General features: G+C 43.7%; 1 protein-coding gene across 1 annotated transcript in view; it reads left to right on the forward strand.

Moving 5' to 3' along the window:
• The window catches only part of KIF26B (kinesin family member 26B), a 516,667-nt gene that overhangs the window by 417,651 nt on the left and 78,905 nt on the right, over nucleotides 1–20,111 (forward strand). The window contains exons 7-9 of the mRNA XM_040263613.1: nucleotides 3,896–3,989; nucleotides 5,198–5,460; nucleotides 9,180–9,363. Of these exons, the coding sequence (XP_040119547.1) occupies nucleotides 3,896–3,989; nucleotides 5,198–5,460; nucleotides 9,180–9,363 (541 nt within the window). The remainder of the gene's footprint in view (nucleotides 1–3,895; nucleotides 3,990–5,197; nucleotides 5,461–9,179; nucleotides 9,364–20,111) is intronic.

Here is a 20,111-nt window from a genome sequence, read left to right on the forward strand (position 1 = left end):
TCTGGTGCAATTCATCTGCCATGAATTGGTGCAATGGATCTTGTAGTAGACATCTGTAACCCAGGTTATAGGTGTACAGTGGCCTACTTTGCCTGCATTTTGGCATCAGACACCTGCACCTTCCTGATAAATTTCCAGCACTTCCCAAGATTTATACAAAACAATGTACAATCAGGTAACTAATAGCCTAGAGCAGAACCTGAAAACAGGGTGCTGATGGCTGCCATTTGCAGCTCCTGTTAATTTCTTCCATGTGGCATCTGAATGTAGGAAGTAGTGATATTCACATGGGTACGTATATTACACCATTGGCACTTAGCACATATTATAGGCTCCATTCATTAACAAGCCGAGCATGTGGTTTCCCCAAAGAGTTTTATCATGAAAAGATGAAGTACTTTATGAATAAGTTCTATAGTTTCTCTCTTTGTTACATTTTTTTTGTGTGTTCTACCACCCAGTGGGCTCACTAATCTAAACCTGACATTGGGTCTAATAAATGACCCACAAATAATTTAATTAAGCTAAAACTTTTCAAAAGCAAATCTCCCTAAGTCATAAGAATTCCAAAGCAAACCCTAAATTAAATGTGGCCTATTAATGAGTTTTAGATTTATTCTGGAAAAGGGAGCCATCTTTATTGCTAGTCTTTGCTTACATTTCACACTTGGTTCCAGGGCTCGTGTGCTCACTCTGACAGTTGCACTCACTTCAGAATGCTTTGATTTTGCTACAGTTCTAATATAGTAAATGACAGTTCTATAAATTAATAAATTTGCAGTTTTCAAGAAGTTTCATGTACATTAACCCACTTGGACACTTCTTGGAATCCAGTGGTATTGGAAAGGGAGTTATTGCTATTTTCACATTACAGACAAGGAAACTGAGACTCAAAAATTCAGTTTCTCATTCATAGACCCTTTCCTTGGTGGACGTCCGTCCTGGATTCTTCCTAGGAAACAATATGTGTCCTGCTCAGTATGGTGTTGTATCTTTGTCCTCCCACCATTTTACCTACTGTTTACTAGCAATGTGTCCTTGGGCAAGTCACTTCACCTCTCTGGGCCTCAGTGTGCTCAACCATAAAATGAAAACAAGATCAAAATATGCCTCATGCAGTTGCTGTGATTCACTGCGTGGATACACATGAGGTGCTTCGAGCAGAGCCTGGACGTGGTGAGTGTCCAATAAATGCTATTTTTACTGGTCTGTTATCATTGTTAATAGTGATATCAGGCTGCTGGCATGGCCAGCCTCAGCCCCTTTGAGGGAACACCCTTTGAGCCTCTCAAACGGGAAAGCAGGAAAGTGTGCCAAAGGGGCCTCTGCTCTCAGGCCCTTGTTGTCCTGTGAAGCAGCAGCCACCACAGTGGCCTGAAGCAGTCATGAGCTTTGCTTTCACTGGGTCTCTAAGGACATCAGATTCCTGAAGCTCAGCAGTGATTAGAACAGCTCTTGCTCCTCCTTATAAGCTACCCTCAGTACCCTCAAGTGGGCTTGGCAGTCATCAGCTGCCCATTGCTGGGGCAGACCTCTGCTGGGTCCAGCTTTGGGGAGGTATCTTAGTCCATTTAGCTTCCCTGGTGGCTCAGACGGTAAAGTGTCTGCCTACCATGTAGAAGACCCGGGTTCAATTCCTGGGTCGGGAAGATCCCCTGGGGAAGGAAATGGCAATCCACTCCAGCACTCTTGCCTGATAGGCTACAGTCCATGGGGTCGCAAAGAATCGGACACGACTGAGCACACTTCACTTTAGTCCATTTGCACCCTCTTAATGAAACAGCACAAACTGGTTTCTTATAGGCAACAGAAATTTATTTCTTACAGTTCTGAAGGTTGGAAGTCCAAGATCAAGGAGCTGGCAGTTTCAGTGTGTGGTGAGGGGTGCTTCTTGATTCATAGACAGCTGTCTTCTCCATAAATCCTTATTGTGGGATGAGCAGGAGAGTTCTCTGGGGCCTCTTTTATAAGAGCGCTAATTCCATCCACGAGGGCTCCACCCTCGTGACTTATGACCTCCCAAAGGCTCCACTTTCAAATACCATCACACTGAACATTCAACATATGAACTTGGATGGAGGAAGGGGAATGCAAACATTCTGTCATCACCAGGAAGGGTGGCTGGGAGAACTGAGTCCTGCGCGTGGGGAGCCCAGCCCTGCCCACGGAGTCTGCTCGGGAAGGCTCCTGCCTCTCTCGGTTCAAGGGGAAAGAAGGCAAAGGGCCTCCAGGGACCACGGTCAGCTCCTAACAAACACCAGATGGACATGTTGCTGAGCATTCTCTTCTTGGTGAACACTGGACAGGAATTCTGCATGGGGACACCTGCCTGCCCACCCTGTGCCCTGTGAGGCCGCTCTTGTATCTCTCTGACCTCGGGCCTTTGGACAGGGGCGTCAGGGATGTGTGTGGATTTGGCTCACATTCAAGCATCTTTCTCTTTGCTGACCTTGAACCTAATATGGTTTATTTTATGTATGGCTCTAGGTGGGCTCTCAACCTCCTAGATCCCATCTCACTTCATATCCAAGGAAGGCAGGATTCATTTGTTGATAACTTCTCCCAGTCCTGCAGAGGCACGTTAGCAAATTCCATCAAGTTTCCACTGCCTCCATCTCAGGGTTTGGCACTGGGCTCTCATTGCTTAGGCTCTGGGGGTGAGACAGAGCCTGTGGTCCCCACCGCAGCCTTGTCCAGCTACCACCTTCGTTGAGTGGGAGCCCCCAGCAGAGCTGCTGAGGTGACCACCAGAACAGTTGACAACTGTTGGGAGTGGGGTTTTTCCGTTTCAGTTCAGGGGAGAAAGTTGATTTTTGAACACTTAGGTTCATTGTGTTGCTGCAACCTGGAGCTGAATAACTGCATTCATTGCCAAGGCTGCAGTTCTCAGATTCCCACTAGGAGGCACATTGCTCTGATGCCTGTGGAGCTATCAGTTTGCATGTCCTCTGACTGCTTCCAGATCCGCCACGATACTGAGGCAGAAAAGAAGGTGCGGCACATGGCGAGTGATTTGCCCTCTCGCTGCTGTGGAAGCCTTGGATGCTAACCAGAGGGATTTCCCAGATCCCCAAATCAGTTCATAAAATGTACTTTCTTATCATTTGCAGAGCGCTGTATTATTGGGTGTTAATGGGGAAATACCAAATGTCACCAAGAGCCTGGCCTCTGTCTAAAGATTTAATAGTCACATTGGAGATGAGACATATAACAGGCTGAAGAAAACCCACTGTAATATACTGACCGATGGTGATTAATAGTGTATATGTTGAGTGTATCTATGGAGAAAGAAAGAAAAAGCTGGTTTTGAAAAGGGAAGGATGGAGGTGGAGAAAGAGGAGGGAGTTAGGAAGACAAAGCAGACTTCCATCATTAACCTCCTGCTTGTATTAGAACTATAATGTATCTCAAGGTCACTTTTTCCTGAAATGGCACATCACCTCTTACTCTCTAATAAAGCCTAATCTATTTCATAAGCGTGCGTGCGTGCGTGTGTGTGTGTGTGTGTGTGTGAAAAGAAGGAAGGATCTAGTTAGCAGAGGGTGAATAAAAACTTTAAATATTTGTACAAGGAGGCCAGAATGGCAAATCAGAGAAGGGTGTAAGGTCTGTGAAGGCACCCTGGATTCCCATTCCAGCCTGTTCCTGCCTCGTCTACAGAGACAGCAACTGAAATGTATGATTATCAGAAGGGTGGTTTGCATGTAATGAGTGTAACTCTCAGACTTGCAAGGGACTGGGAAGTATGAAGGGTTCTGAGAACCTTTAGGACTCCATTAGAGCCGACCCATCTGCAAATGCCAAGGCTTTGTGACCCTGAGCCCGAGGAAAGCAGGCACAATTTTCCATTGTTAATGGTCCACTCACAGCTTGTGTCTCCTCTTGTGTCTGCCAGGCTGAAGTGTGTGCTGGAACCGTGGCAGAAGTGATCCAGTCTGTGGTCAACGGGGCAGATGGCTGTGTGTTCTGTTTCGGCCACGCCAAGCTGGGTCAGTGAGAACTTCGCTTCTTCATGCTGCTTACTGGATTCCCCATTACTTCATTCTTTCTTCTGTATTGTCCTCAGATGAAGGGGAAGGTGTTTTCCTGCAGTGCTGAACTGAATAATCATGAATAACCACTTCTGATTCTGAAATGTAGATGTTTATCCTAAGTGGATTTCCAGTCATCTAGTCAAGCCTTAAAGTCCAGAAGATGAACAAAGAGTAATGGGGTTGTTCCCAGTTGGTCTGGGTCAGGGTCATGCCCAGAAAGCCAGCAGGAAAATTACATTTCCTGAGCAGGGATTGTTGGGAAGCAGAGAGGGCCCCCCTTTCCTCTTGGATTCTACATAAAGCCAGAGGAGCAGCCACCAAGCAAAGCCTAGACCCCATTAGACCCTGGCTGGGGGGATCAGTCTGGAAGCACCCCTACTTCCCACCACCCAGCGGTCAGGAACCCACCTGTGCTGAAGCACTTGGGAAAGGAGGCCTCCCCACAGCTCTGTGAGGGCCTAATGACCGAATCCCCCTGAAGTGCCTTCTTAATCCTGACCTATGGCCTTCTGCTCACCAGGTCTTACCTGGCATGCTTGATAAGTTAGTAATTTGGGGCGTTCCAAAACATGGCCCTGGGCAGAGCTCCCAGCAGCAACTTTGCTATAATGGAGCCAGTTCTAGGCCAGGATGGAAAGCCCATTTCATCTCACTACCACTTCTTGATCTCTGATCAAAGCAGTGGTCCAGATTTTAAAGGGAATTTGCTCATGCTATAAAAGTATACACAGCATTTAACTTGAGAAAGGATACAAAGTGTAAGCATGTGGAGTGAATCTGTGGGGTGTGATAAAAAGACCCATAACAGTGATGAAACACCTCTAGCCTTTGCACCATGAGGAAAACAGTGCGGAAACTGGATAGCTTGTAATGTTGTGGGATCTTCCTTGAGGTCAGTTGTGATTTAACCTTGACATCAGTCTGGGTTCTCACATTCTTTATTATAGCCCTTCCATCAGTAGTACTTGGAAATGTCTTCTTTGTCGTTGCTGTCAAATTTTTGTTGTTGTTATTGTTATTGAATACTTTTCACCTTTTCATTTCCTTTCTTCCCATTTCCCACTCCCCAGGCCTTTCTCCTGCATCCTTGGTATCTATTCTTGAGACGGCAGAATGATGTCCAGACACTCAAGCTGCTATTCTTTCTTCCCTTGCCCTCCCAGGAAAGTCCTACACCATGATTGGCAAAGATGACTCCATGCAAAATCTGGGCATCATCCCCTGTGCCATCTCTTGGCTCTTCAAGCTGATCAACGAACGGAAAGAAAAGACTGGAGCACGTTTCTCGGTGCGGATCTCAGCCGTGGAGGTGTGGGGTAAAGAAGAGAACCTTCGGGACCTGCTGTCGGAGGTGGCCACGGGCAGCCTGCAGGACGGCCAGTCCCCAGGCGTGTACCTGTGCGAGGACCCCATCTGTGGCACGCAGGTGATTGCTTCCGGGGGCTTGGTCGGCTCCGGGTGGCTCATCCCTACCTCAGCGGCTGGGGCACTTCACCTCGTGACTCACTCAACGTGTAAACTGGGAAGGCTTGCAAGTGTTTACTTTAAAGTGGACTGGAACTTTATGGCCTGCAGCTGCAGGACCAGCTGCTTGCCCAACCTAAATATTTGTACCTTGAATCTAATTGACAATGAGCAGGAACCACAATTGTTGTAGCAATCAGGGGAAATTGAATTCACTTTTCTTTACGCCCCTTCCCCCCCACCCCCAAAAAAGTACAATCTTTCTTTTGTTTAACAACAAGCCGAAATATTTACTGCTTTGCACAAATAGCTCCAGCCATTACTGGGACTGTTTATGGCTCTATAAACTGTGTTTCTGGCACTGGTTTACAGCTGGATTAGTGGTGCTATAGGAAAAACTAATAACCACTTTCTAATTAGAACCATGATATAATTGCTAAGCCAAGAGAAGTTCCAGTTGGCCTCTTCAGGATGTCTTGCCTGTTGAAAGTGTTTCTATCTCGCTGTTTGATGATAGATGCAGGAATGACCTGAGAGGTCTCTGGTTCACACCCAGAAGAATCACTTCTTTCAGTCTCTAGCAGTAGGCTTTAGTTTCTAGTTTTATCAGATGCCTGCATTTTAGATGTGTTCATTTTGATAAGTATAATATCTATCTCATCTCAAGTGGGATTATTTTCTCAGGTGAAGGTACCCTCTATTACCCCCATCTACTCATACCTGTCCATGTTCTTGCCCTTCTTAAAGCATCTCAGATCCTCCTACTTCCATTATGCATCGTTGTGATTCACACAGCCTTACGTGACCTTCCAGCATCACCTATTCCCACTTCCCTCCTTGCCACTCTTCTTAAATTACATTTAGATCACCTCAGAAAGCAGTGACTCTCAAACTTTAATGTGCACAAGAAGCCCTGAGGATCTCGTTAAAATGCAGATTCTGGTTCCAAAGGCCTGGGATTGGACCCCTGATCACGCATTTCTAACAAGCTTCCTAGTGACTGACCGCACTCTCAGGAACAAGACTCTAAGGCATCCACCATCCTCCCTCTTACCATGAGCCTTTGCAAATTCTATTCCCTGTGCATGGAACAGTGCCTGCTCCCCTCCTCTTGCTCTTCATCTGGCTAACTCCTTATTTGGGTGTATTAGCTAGATGTCACTCCTTCCAGGAAGCCCTCTTGGATGTTTCTGCTGACTGTCACTTGTGATTGCCTGGTTAGTTCTCAGCAATGCCCAAAGGTCTGTACCATGTCTGACTAAAATTGGCTCTTCATAGTTTTAATGATGCATTAGATATTTTTTGGATATGAAACCTATTTAGAATGCAAGCTAAGTGGTCATACAGACCTTAATGCAGTGGTTCTCAAACTTCAGTCTTCATCAGAGTTGCCTGGAAGACTTGTTAAAACACAGACTGCTGGGCTCCACCTCTAGAATTTCTGATTCAGTAGGCCTGGGATAGAGCCCTGAAATACGCATTTGTAACAAGTTTCTATGTTATACTGATGTTGCTGGTCTGGGGACTACACTTTGAGAACTACCAGTTGGAAGCATAAGATGTGCTCAGACCTCATCTACACAGCACCTGTGACAGAATTGGTGTGACCCTACCCACTGTTCCCACTCTAAGCATCACCTAGACATTCAACTATGCTATAACCTCCATTCACTTTTATAACATCAATAATGGAGTTCCACAGAGGTGAAAGCTCTGATTAAATGAAGCTGGGAGGGATTGGGGGCAGGAGGAGAAGGGGACGACAGAGGATGAGATGGCTGGATGGCATCACGGACTCGATGGACGTGAGTCTGAGTGAACTCCAGGAGTTGGTGATGGACAGGGAGGCCTGGCGTGCTGTGATTCATGGGGTCACAAAGAGTCGGACACGACTGAGTGACTGAACTGAACTAAACTGAAGAAGAGGACAAGACCCACATCCTCTTTACCTTCCTGCTGAAGAATATTAAACATTCTTTGAGTTATTTTTCTGCCATAGTAAGTATAAAACAATGAGCACAAGAGAACCTGTCTTTGAAGTTTGAGGATTTTGGTGGCCTCAGGTTCTAAACATCAACTCTCCCAGTTCAGAATTATGGGTGCAGTTAGAGTCAGAATCAGTTCAATTCAGTTCAGTCGCTCAGTCGTGTCCGACTCTTTTTGACCCCATGAACTATAGCATGCCAGGCTTCCCTATTCTTCACTATCTCCTGGAGCTTGCTCCAACTCATTCCATTGAGTCAGTGATGCTATCCAGCCATCTCATACTCTGTTGTCCCCTCCTCCTCCTGCCTTCAATCTTTCCCAGCATCAAGGACTTTTCTAATGAGTCAGTTCTTCACATCAGGTGGCCAAAGTATTGGGCTTCAGCTTTAGCATCAGTCCTTCCAATGAATATTCAGGACTGATTTCTTTAGGATGGACTGGTTGGATCTCCTTGCAGTCCAAGGGACTCTCAAGAGTCTTCTCCAATACCACAGTTGAAAAGCATCAGTTCTTCAACACTCAGCTTTCTTTGTGGTCCAACTCTGACAACCATACATGACTACTGGAAAAAGCATAGCTTTGACTCTATGGACCTGTGTCAGCAAAACTGTCAAAATGTCTACTGACCCTAAGGCTCGTACTACAAATCATTTCTTTGAACAAATCAGAAATATTAGTTTCCTTTTCTTCCCCTCCCTTGATAAAGAAATGCAGGTCAAATGCTGATAATATTGCTCTGAGTCAGGTTTACTGTCAAAATAATTGCCAAGGCATCTCATAGGATTTAGATACATCCCCCTGATGCTTCTCTAATCAATTAATGAGTATGCCTTGAACATAATTTAGAAATTAAAGACAAAGTAGATATCCCTTTAGATGAGACAAATGATATAGATGAGACATTCAAGTAGCTTGGGGTTGTCTTTTTTTTTTTTTTCATATCTTTTACATTTACTTCTTTAGAACTATTCTAGTAAATCTGGCCTAAAATTGACTTTAATTAAATAGCTGGAAAAATTAAGAGTTGAGTTAAAGCCAAGTAAGGTTTCTCACTTCTTTGAGATACAGTACCCTGGATTACCTGCTTCTGTACAGTCTAATCTTTGAACTCAAGATGCAGTCACATCTCACGTGTTCCCTTAGGTACATGGATTGCCCAGGATGTTGGGTTTTCTGGGCTCTGCAGAGGTCAGGGTGGGACACCTGCTCCCACTGAACACTGAGATAAAACCATTTGCTTTTCACGTCTGCTACTTAGAGATTCTGGGCTTCCCTGATGGCTCAGCAGTAAAGAATCCACTGCCAATACAGGAGATCCAGGTGCAATCCTTGGGTCAGGAAGATCTCCTGGAGGAGGAAATGGCAACCCACTCCAGTATTCTTGCCTGGAAAACCCCACGGACAGAGGAGCCTGGTGGGCTGTAGTCCATGGGGTCACAAAAGGGCAGACACGACTTAGCAACCAAACAACAAGAGCAGCTTACAGATTCTACTTCCATTGTAAAATGGGTAAAAATATTCTTCTCCAATAAGCATGCTTAGGGTTAACTTTCAGATAAATTAAGCTGAGAATTGCACATGGTCATGGTCCCTGGTTCCAGAAGGACATCAGCCTTGGAGAGTCAAGGACAGCCAGCCTGAGTGGCAGGTGAGCCCTCTCGCCCACGGCATCAGCCCTTCCCTTGTGTCTTGCAGCTGCAGAACCAGAGCGAGCTGCGGGCACCCACCGCGGAGAAGGCTGCCTTCTTCCTGGATGCGGCCATCGCCTCCAGGCGGGGCAACCAGCAAGACTGCGACGAGGATGACCTCCGCAACTCGCACATGCTCTTCACGCTGCATATCTACCAGTACCGCATGGAGAAGAGCGGCAAGGGGGGAAGTAAGTGCGCCTCGACCCCCACTCCTCCTTGCCCTCCCTGGGGAGGAGGCTCTCCTCCAGGGCAGCCCGGGACCTTTTAAAGCATAACACAATCTAAGCCCTTCCATGGTGGTCCAGTGGTTAAGCCTCTGCACTTCCAGTGCAGGGAGCATGGGGTTTGATCCCTGGTGGGAGAACCAAGATTTCACGTGCCTTGGGGCTCGGCCAAAAAGAAGATATCTAGTAAATGAATTTTTAAAAAGAAATGTAGTACAATCTCACCAGTCTGGGCTGACCTTTGCTTTTGAACATCCAAGAGAAAAGGGCTCCCTTGGTAAGATAATTTACACGTGTAATTGCTATGGGAACGTAAGAAAACAAACTTTCGTAAAGAAAAACAACCACTTCATAGTATATTTTTGTTCATAAACCATAAAAGTGCTCATCATGAAAGACCAATGTGTCTACCAAAGCACCCTGGCCATGTTACTAATCATTAGTTTGAATTCACTCTATGAACCCAGAAGAAACAAAATCATGTTTTAGAAATAGACTGTGAATCAGACTTTTGAATAGCTAACCAGATCCTGGCTGCCTCCCTCCCTCAGGTAATGCCCAGGAGTGACATTTCTCTGTAAACACCTATGCCTGGGATGTGCTCTGTGAGCAAGCTGCCCTGCCAGGAACCCAACTCAGTACTTAGAGGGTCCACTCTTGGCTGTTTTCAAAACCAGCACTGCATCACTCCAATCTTTGTCTGCCAAGTAGTATATACTCCATGCTCAGAAGTTGAGTGCCAGCATTCAGTTGAGTGTCTCAGGTGGGACCCTGGGCTGTGGGCAAAGTAGTCCATTGACCTCACTGGGCTTTTCTAAGGCAAGTGTGGCCCCCAACACTTGGCTGGCCAAGTAGCAGCAGCTCTCTGTCCCCTTCTACACGGCTTTTCAAAACCCAGGCAGTTGGCCCCCAGCACTCTCCCACTGGATGCCAGAAAGACAGACAAAAGCCCTGAGTTAGGAGCCTAACCCCAGTGTCTAGAAGCTGTGGAGCTAATTGGCTATAATGGGAGGCAACCAACTAACCAAATTCCATAGAACCTGGAATTAAGACACGCAGCCTCGACCTGTGGATGGGCCCCCCAGTTTGGGCTCCTTGTTGCCCAAAGAGTTGGAAACTGGTTCTCCTGGAGGCAGCTGTGGGGGGCTTCCATTCCCCCTTTCTGCTTAAGGGAAGTGGAAGCTCCCTCCTCCCCCCATCTCAATGCCTTTGTTGATCCAGTCTTCCGTCATTGTTCCTATTTCTTAATTGTTGTGTAGTTCAGGTTTATGAGATATAATTTAAATTCAGTAAAAATTACCCTCTTTCTATATTGTTAAATAAATGTTGGCAAATCTATTCAGTTGTGTAACCACCTCCACCACTATCAAGACAGAGAACAAAGCCATGGGTACAGAAAAGTCCCTCTAGCCCTAGCCGTCAGGCCCTTCTCCAGCCCATGACAACCACTGATCAGATTTTTGTCCTTATAGTCTTGCCTTCATCCAGAATATCACCTAAATGGAATCATGTGGTCCATGTGGCCCTTTTGTGTTTGGCTTCTTTTATTTAATATAATGCATTGGAGGGGCTTACCACGTAGCTCAGCAGTAAGGAATCCACCTGCCAGTGCAGGAGACGCAAGAGATGGGGGTTGATCCCCGGGTTTGGAAGATCCCTTGGAGAAGGAAACGGCAACCCACTCCAGTATTCGTGCCTGGAGAATTTCATGGACAGAGGAGCCTGGCGGGCCACAGCCCATGGGGCTGCAGAAGAGTCGGAAATGACTGAGTGCCTGAGCATGCTGCAGTGCATTTGAGATGCATCCTTGTGGCCGCATGCATCAGTCATTCACTTTTCTTGCTGCTTGCTCCTTTAGTTTTAACTGGGCCCAGAGATGTGCCCCGCCCTTCTCCCCTATTATGGGATTGTGTAGTCCCGGGACTAAAATCTTGCTAGATATTGTTGCTGGGGCCAGAATTCCACTAAGCCAGGCTTGGACCTACAGCCTTGGCTACTTGTACTGGCTGCTGCCCACCCGAGGAGATATGTCGTCCATCAGCTGATCAGATCACTCTTGACAACCAGTGATGGTGATACAGGTCTGGCTGGGGATGAGCAAAATCTTTCGAATGCGAGCCTTTCAGGGGAGATTGATTTTCAGTGGAGGGCTCACACCATGTATAGCATTTCCATTTAGAATAACTTGCTAGAGGAGAAGGAGACAAGGAATTAGGATAGGGATGAAATGATCCAGACCTTTAAATTCTCTAACAGAGCTTTATCCACAGTTCTCCTGACAATCTGGGAGCTGGCTTTAGATCCTGACCTCACTGATTTTTCTGGGTTCTATCTTAGCAGCATGAATGTGGGGAGTCTGAAAAAAAAAAATATTTATTTTATTCTTTTAAGCAGCCAGTAATCATCGTAATCAAAGCTTACAGTGGATTCTTGTACTGTCAGCAAAGGGTGACTTGCTGAAGATCTGAATGTGGAGCCAAATAGCTTCCACATGTTTCTGAGCCGAAAAGCCCTGGAGGAAGGATAATCTCCTCCTCCTAGGTTTCAAACCAAGTTAAAGCAACTTTGTTGTCAGTTTTTCACTTCCTTTCACGGGTCTGCTCTCAATCTGAAATCTGAAAGTAGGGAGGAATCTTGAAAACAAACAAACAGTTGATTAAATTATTTCAACTCTAAGAACTTAGCATTCAACTTCCAAAAAGTGTAGGCTAGGAGAAGGAACGGAGAAGGCAATGGCAACCCACTCCAGTACTCGTGCCTGGAAAATCCCATGGATGGAGGAGCCTGGTAGGCTGCAGTCCATGGGGTCGCTAAGAGTCGGACAAGACTGAGAGACTTCACTTTCACTTTTCACTTTCATACATTGGAGAAGGAAATGGCAGCCCACTCCAGTGTTCTTGCCTGGAGAATCCCAGGGACGGGGGAGCCCGGTGGGCTGCTGTCTATGGAGTCACACACAGTCGGACATGACTAAAGCGATTTAGCAGCAGCAACAGCAGGACACTCCTTAAACCCAACCATCCACCCAAGTCAGCCCTTAACCAATCCTGGGCACTTACTAAATATTTAACATCAAATTCATTTTCTTCCTATTTATAAATTGTGGAAGTGAATGGCTTTTAAATAATAAATTCAGGTTTAAAGAAAAGGCAGATACCATTAATGGCTTCCAGAATCTCGATAGTTACTTTCTAACATGGCTGTAGATGAGAACAAAGAAAGTGCAGGCATCGAGGCTGATGTTGGGGTAAGCCCTGAAGGATCTGGGGGCATCACCTGCCTGCCACAGCACCTGGCTTCCTGTGAGGAAGAGAATTTAGGCCAGAATGCACACAGCCTCCTAGCCTGTGGCTTGCTTGACCTCAGTGAATTTATATCTGTTTAAAATATAATGAGGAGATTTGGAGTGTTGTTTAAAATGGAAATTTTGTTTACTTATATATAAGTAATAATCCCCTTGGACCTGGGAGCCAGAACTCAATTAAGGAAAAGTTTATTAATTAGTCAACCTGCAGGGAAGCAGAGCAGAGCAAACTGCTGGTAACTGGCCATTAGAAGTGAAGATGATGGATCCAAAGAGTTTAAATTAGTTGTCTGCTGTAAGAACTAAACATACCATGTGTGCATAGGCACCTGGATCTTATACACATATATGCATTTTATAAACACACACATACACATATGCGCGTGAATGGACAGACGAAAATGTTTTCAACATGTCCAATCAAGATAGGAAAGAAAATTCTGTGTTGATATATCACTGCTTTGCAGATAGCACTAGGTTAAGCTTAAAATGTTTCCTGGTCTAAACGTTGTTGGAGAATTAGTGAGGCTGATTCTTCACCCACCACAAGCCTTCCCCCGCTTTGCTAAGCTACCTCTATAAAGGCTTGAGATTCCCCCTTGGAAACCGCACTATTGAGGAAGAGACCCTAAAACTGTAACAGTTAGAAGTTGCTCCCCATAAAGATGAGTGAATTAGGAGTTCAAAGCCAGATGGTACTAGTGATACTTCAGTGGAATAAGTTCACCACATAGATTTTTACAAGTCCTATTGATTAATATGGTCTTTAAAAGCACCGTTTTGATGAGTAATCTCAGTTTGCAAGCAACTACTACCCAGGGTTAAGAATGACACTAGGTCTCTGATTTGTTCATTCACTTTATCACCTCCAGGGGAAGAAGTGTGGAGGCTGAGTGGAGGCTGGGCTGGCTGTGTGTGCCATTGTGTACAGCACACAGGCCTCCATCTGTGTGTGTGTGTGCACATGAACCAGTGGATGAGGACACGGACACACTCTGCCTGCACTCATCTGCTTACAAGTCTCATCAGACTATTCCCTTAATCTTGGTTTCCTTTTGACCACCAGCCACTCTTTCCTGTGTGTCTTGGAATGGCTTGAATCAGCTGATGTTCTATCCAGGGCTATGCGGGCCATAGGACTCTAGAGATCTGTTATTTGGGTGGTGAGTGTGGGAAAAAGGGATCTGGGAAATGTTGCTTTTAAAAGAGGCAGACCTGGGCCTCTGCTGTCCATCATTGCAAAGCCCTGTGGAGCAAAGATGGCCTCACATGAGGGCCACTGCAGGCTCTCACGTTCTCCTTGGTCAACAGGGAAATGACAGTTCCATGGTTTGAGATTTTTATAATAAGAGTTTTAAAATCTTGGGCCAGGAGACAATTTTCCAGACTCTGCAGTCTGGGATTCCTACAGTGATGCCTCTTGGCCTCCCCACCACCTCCACCAGGGCAGCTGTTTCCAATCTTCTTTTGGAGCCTGAGGCCCCTGCTCTATTTCTTTCATTGGATAACCAGCCTCCTGTTTAAGGAGAAGAACAAGTCAGTCTGGCTATGGCCTCAGCTTCCTCTTAGCATCCAAACCTCCTTGTCCGTCACCTCACTTTCCCCCACTCCTTTCCCATAGATCTGCTCCCTCCCATCTCTTTGTTCTTCATCCTGTCCCCTTCTGCCTCTTCTGAGACCTCACCAACTGGGACCCCCATCAATCGTCTTTTTGTGCTTTTATTTTCAATCTCTTCTACCACTAGAGTCAAGGCTGTCTCCTCTTGGAAGGAAAGGAAGGGAAGGAACAATAACATCGATTAAAAAAAATAAATAAATAAACCTTGTCTGGGGACTTCCTTTGTGGTCCAGTGGCAATCTGCCTTGCAATTTTGCAATTCAGGGAACTCGGGTTCAAACTCTGGTTGGGGAACTAGGATTCCAGGGTTAAGAACGCAGCAACTAAGCTCACGAGCCTCAACTGCTGAGTCTGTGTGCCACACCTAGAGAGTCCATAAACTACAACAAAAGATCTCGCATGGCCCAATGAAGATCCATGTGCCTCACCTAAGACCCAATGTAGCCAAATAAATAAATATTTTTTAAAAGCCATGTCTGAACCCCACTTCTCCCTTGAGCTGCCTCCCCATAAGCCTTTCAGATTCTCCCCCCTGGAATATCTTTCTCCTTTAAGTCCCATAGCATCTCAGGGGATGTTAAGCCGCTGCCTTATATCTCAGTCATTCTGGGCTTGTCTCAGCCCCCTCGACAGACTACAGGCTCCCTGGGGACAGAGCCCCCTGTCACCTGGCACAGTGTCCTCTGCAGCCCAGCGAGGTGCCTGCACATCAGTTCTTATGTGTCACACCAAACGGCATGTGTGCTACATATTAAACAGTGAGTGAATTTCTTCCTTACCTCGTTTAGCTGATTCATAAAGAGGTGATGGTAGTGGTGGTTTAGTTGTGGAGCTGTGCCTGACTGTGATCCCTTGGACTGCAGCCCGCCAGGCTCCTCTGTCCATGGGATTCTCCAGGCAAGAATATTGGGTTGGGTTGCCATGCCCTCCTCCAGGGAATCTTCCCAACCTAGGGACGGAATTCGGGTCTCCTGCATTGCAGGCAGTCTCCTGCATTGCAGACAGATTCTTTACCCACTGAGCCACCAGGGAAATTCTCAGAAAGACCACCCTCTTACCCTTTGTGGAAGCAGGTGGTGTGAGTTCAGAGAAGCCGTCTCATGCAACACAGTCAGAAGGAATTGATCAGTTAACTGAGAAAATTAAGTTGAAAAGGAAAATCATATTAAAGGATACATTCATGTCATAAACATTTTCAACTTAAAACATACAATTGTGTGTTTATTCATTGGTCTTCTTTTACAGGGCCATGGTTTTCTCTTTGAGATGAGTTTTCAACTTTAGATTCTGACTTTTATAAACCACACTCAATATTAATAATAGTCTGGCTTTTGCTTTCAATTTCTGCTGAATGATTCAAGGACTTAAGAGACACTTGTACAGCTAACTGGGTATAGACTTTTTCTAGATTCTTGAAATTTTTTCCACACTGTAATTTCTCATTCATACCAAAGTCAGTATCTTTTTTCAAAAACTAACTCATTTTAATCATTTTCCAAAGCATTGATTTCAGTGTTTTAGAAATATTAACTCTTTACATAAATGTATTTTATTGATTTACGTAATATTTTTATTTATAATATTAAGTACAAGTGGCATAGTTAGGTTTAGGAGGAAACCCAGCTGACCTGTTGATAAGTGTACAGTTCATGTTTTTGGAGCAGAAGTGCAAAGACAAGCTGAGGAACAGTCAACACACATCACAAGCCTGCAATGTGCTGTGGGCATCAGACATTGTGCCTGACACAGCTGATGGAGGGCCTGGGTTAACCTGGTCAGGTGGCAAGGCCATTATTCCAAAACTTTGCTGCACAAGAGAATCACCTGTGTAGCCTTCCAGTGAATCCCAATGCCCATGCCATACTCCAGACTGGTTAAATTAGAAAGCCTGGGAGTAGGAGCCAGGCGTCCATATTTTGTAAATACCCCAGGGTGATTCTGATGTTGCAGCCAAGTTTGGGAGCCACTAAGTTATGGGAAAGTGAGTTAAAAGAGTAAACTATAACTGTAAAAGTTAGCTCTGGATTTTCATCTTAGATTGAGTTTTAATTTTCTATGAGATCTTGAGTGATTTGTTTAACATCTGTGAACCTCAGTTTCCTCATCTATAAGACAGAGCCAATTCTTGCCTTATAGGATTATTGTAGGAATTAAATGTTTTAGGGAGAATATAGCATATCCTGGCTCCATAAACATGAGTTGGAAGAATCACTTGAGAGTGGGGTTAATTAGTAGATTGCTTCCTGTGGGAGAGTAAGGCACATGGGTAATTTCAATTGGTCAAAGTCTAGACTTGAAATATACATATTCAAATATAAACAGTCTCAAGGCAGACTGTCCTAAACCTTACAGCTCTGACCTCAAAAATCTGAAAAGTCCATGAGGAACCTGCTTCTTACCTGATACTAACTATCACCTATTGTTCACTGATTCTAGAACTACTTTCTCTCCAACCATGGGAATTCTTGGTGATAGCCGATGGCCTGTGCTCACTCACTGTGTACCATTCTGGATTCAGCACTGTGTGTGAAGTTCAGAATTCTGTGACTACTGAAACTCCAGTGGTTATAGAGCAAAGTTGATTTTACATTGTTTAAAACATGACTCTCATTTTGAGTCATGCAGGTATAATTACAGGTATTTTATAATATTATTCTTTAGCACAGTCTAAACTATGCTTTTGTTCTCTGTGTTCTATTTTACTACGTGTACATTACGAATTTTATTCCATTACATCAAATGGACTATTAGAGTCTGAAAGTCCAAATTGGTCCCTGTCTTTGCCCTTTAATCTGCAGAGTGCATGAAATATCTGAGCTTCTTCTGCCTACATAATTAGGTTGCAAAACAGATGATATTTTGCTTTAAAAATAACTATTTCCCTTGCACGCTGCCAGTGGCTTGATCCTGCATAATACAAAATAGAAAGAAAAGTAATGTATTATATCTTTCCTATTAAGGATTTTTATTGGAGATAGTTGGAGATAAAGAAAATATAACATCTTTAATGTGGAAAGTTTTTTGCCACAAGTGTACCAGAGTCACTGGATAACCTGAATTGAAATTTTATGTTTTCTATAAACCTTCATCACCTTTTATGTTAGTGCTAGATGTAAAGTTGAGATGGGATGAGCAGAGACAAGGCTGGGCTCAGGACAGTGGTTCTTGGATGTTTTCCTTGCTCTCCTGCATCAGACTTTCTCTATTTTTTCAAGGCTTTATTAATTTTTCTCAGGTATGTTTTGTAGTTTTCAGTGCATGTATCTTTTGTCAGATTTATCTGTAAGTGTTTAATATTTTGATGTTACTGTAAAAGGTATTTTTAAATTTCAATTTCCAGTTGTTTGGCACTACAGTTTAGAAATACAATTATCTCAATCCATGAACCTAGTATTCCACACTTACTAAACTCAATTATTAGTTCTAGTTGTTTTTTTTTTTTTTTTTGTGGTGTCTGTTAGATTTTCTACATAGATAATCATGTAATCTGTCAAGAAAGACAGTTTAACTTATTTCTTTCCAATCTGGATACATTTTATTTCTTTTTCTTGCCTGTTGCTCTGGCTAGAACCTCCCATATAATGTTGAATAGAAAGAGTGAACATCCTTGTCTTGGTTTTGATCTTGGAAAGCTTTAGTCTCTTACAATTAAGAATACTATTATCTGCAGGTTTTTCCTAGACACTTTATCAAACTGAGAATATCACCTTTGATTTATATTTTGCCAACCATTTTTATCAGTAATGGATTTTGGAGTTTGTTAAATGCTTTGTCTGCATCTACTGAGAGAACCTTTTTCTTTTTAGTCTTCTAATATGGTGAATTATAATGATAGATGAATTTTTTGTTAACCAACCCTGCATTCCTTGGATTGATTCATTTATTGTCATTAATTAATTTATTCATGGTATAAAAATCCTTTTAATAGTTTCCTATCTGTAATTTTCTACAATGACTCACTAGTATTTTGTTTAGAACTTTTGCCTGTTTGTTCATGAGGGATAATTGGTCTTCAACTTTTTTCTTGGAATAGCTTTGTTTTTGCTTTCAGGGTAATCCTGGTCTCAAAGAATTAATTGGGATGTAGTCTCTCCTGTCTGGGGCTTCCCAGGTGGCGTTAGTGGTAAAGAACGCTCCTGCCAGTGCAGGAGATGTAAGAGACGTGGGTTCAATCCCTGGGTCAGGAAGATCCCCTGGAGGAGGAAATGATAACCTACTCCAGTATCCTTGCCTGGAGAAAACCAAGGACAGAGGAGCTTGGCGGGCTACAATCCATGAGGTCGCAAAGTGTTGGACACGACTGAAGTGACTTAGCATGCACGCACTCCCCTATTTGATTTTCAGGAAAAATTTGTGTAAAATTGATATTATTTCTTCCTTTAAAGTTTGGTAGAATTCACCAGTGTGGTTAAGTACACTGCTTTCTCTGTAGAAAGGTTGTTAACTACAGATTCTATTTCTTTAATAAGGGTTAGTCACATTATCTATTACTTCTTGAGGGAGCTCTGGTACTTTGTATCTATTGAGAAATGTGTTCATTCTTCCAAGTTGTGCTAACCTCCTGGCATCATGTTTCTTTATTATCCTTTTTTTATTTGTAGAAACTGTAGTGAGGTTGGGGAAGGCAATGTCACCCCACTCCAGTACTCTTGCCTGGAAAATCCCATGGATGGAGGAGCCTGGTGGGCTGCAGTCCATGGGGTCTCAAAGAGTCGGACATGACTGAGTGACCTCACTTTCACTTTTCACTTTCATGCACTGGAGAAGGAAATGGCACCCCACTCCAGTGTTCTTGCCTGGAGAGTCCCAGGGATGGAGGAGCCTGGTGGCCTGCCGTCTATGGGGTCACACAGAGTCGGACACAACTGAAGTGACTTAGCAGCAGTAGTTAGGTTACTACCTCTTTTGTTCCTGACACGGGAAATTTGTGTCTTTGCTCTTTGCTGATCAGTCATGCTAGAGAAATATGAATTTTATTGATCTTAAAGAATCCACTTTAGATGGTATTGATTTTTCTCTATTGTTCTTTAAATTTATATTTCCTTGATTTCTGATTTTATATTAATTATTTTCTTTCTGCTAGTTAGTCTTTAATTTGCTCATCTTTTTCTAGTTTGTTAAAGTGGAAGCTGAGGTAACTGATTGGAGACCCTCTGTTGTTTTCTGATACAGGCATTTAATGGGGTAAATTCCTTCTAACAATAGAAGTGTCTTACTAATTTGGATATGTTGTTTTTCATTTTCATTCACTTAAAAACACTTTCTAATTTCCATTTTGGTTTCTTCTTTGACCCTAAGTTATTTGGAGCTGTGTTGTTGAGTTTCAAAATATTTAGGGATTTTCCAGGTATCTTTCTGGATTGACTTCGAATTTAACTCTAGTGTGTCAGAGCATACTTGGAATGATGTGAAGCTTTAAAATTTACTTAGACTTGTTTCATGTACCAGATTATGGTCTATCTTGGTAAATATTTTGTGTGCAATTCAAAAGAAAGTGTATTCTGCTGTTGTTGGGTTGAATGTTCTGTAAATGTCAGGTAGGAATTGATAGTTGTTCAAATCTTCTATATCCTTACTGGTTTTCTGTCTACTTGTTATATCAGTTATTGATATAACTTTTCTGTTATATCAGTTATTGAGAAAGGGGTATTTGAAATCTCCAGCTATAAGCCTGGAGTTTTCTGTTCATTATTGCAGTTCTATCAGATTTTACTTCATATGTTTCAACTTCCATTATTAAAGCATAAAAATTTTTGATCTGACCTCCTGATGAATTTTATCCTTTCTCAT

The sequence above is a fragment of the Oryx dammah genome, unplaced genomic scaffold (genome assembly GCF_014754425.2).
Source record: "Oryx dammah isolate SB20612 unplaced genomic scaffold, SCBI_Odam_1.1 HiC_scaffold_21, whole genome shotgun sequence".
Taxonomy (NCBI): domain Eukaryota; kingdom Metazoa; phylum Chordata; class Mammalia; order Artiodactyla; family Bovidae; genus Oryx; species Oryx dammah.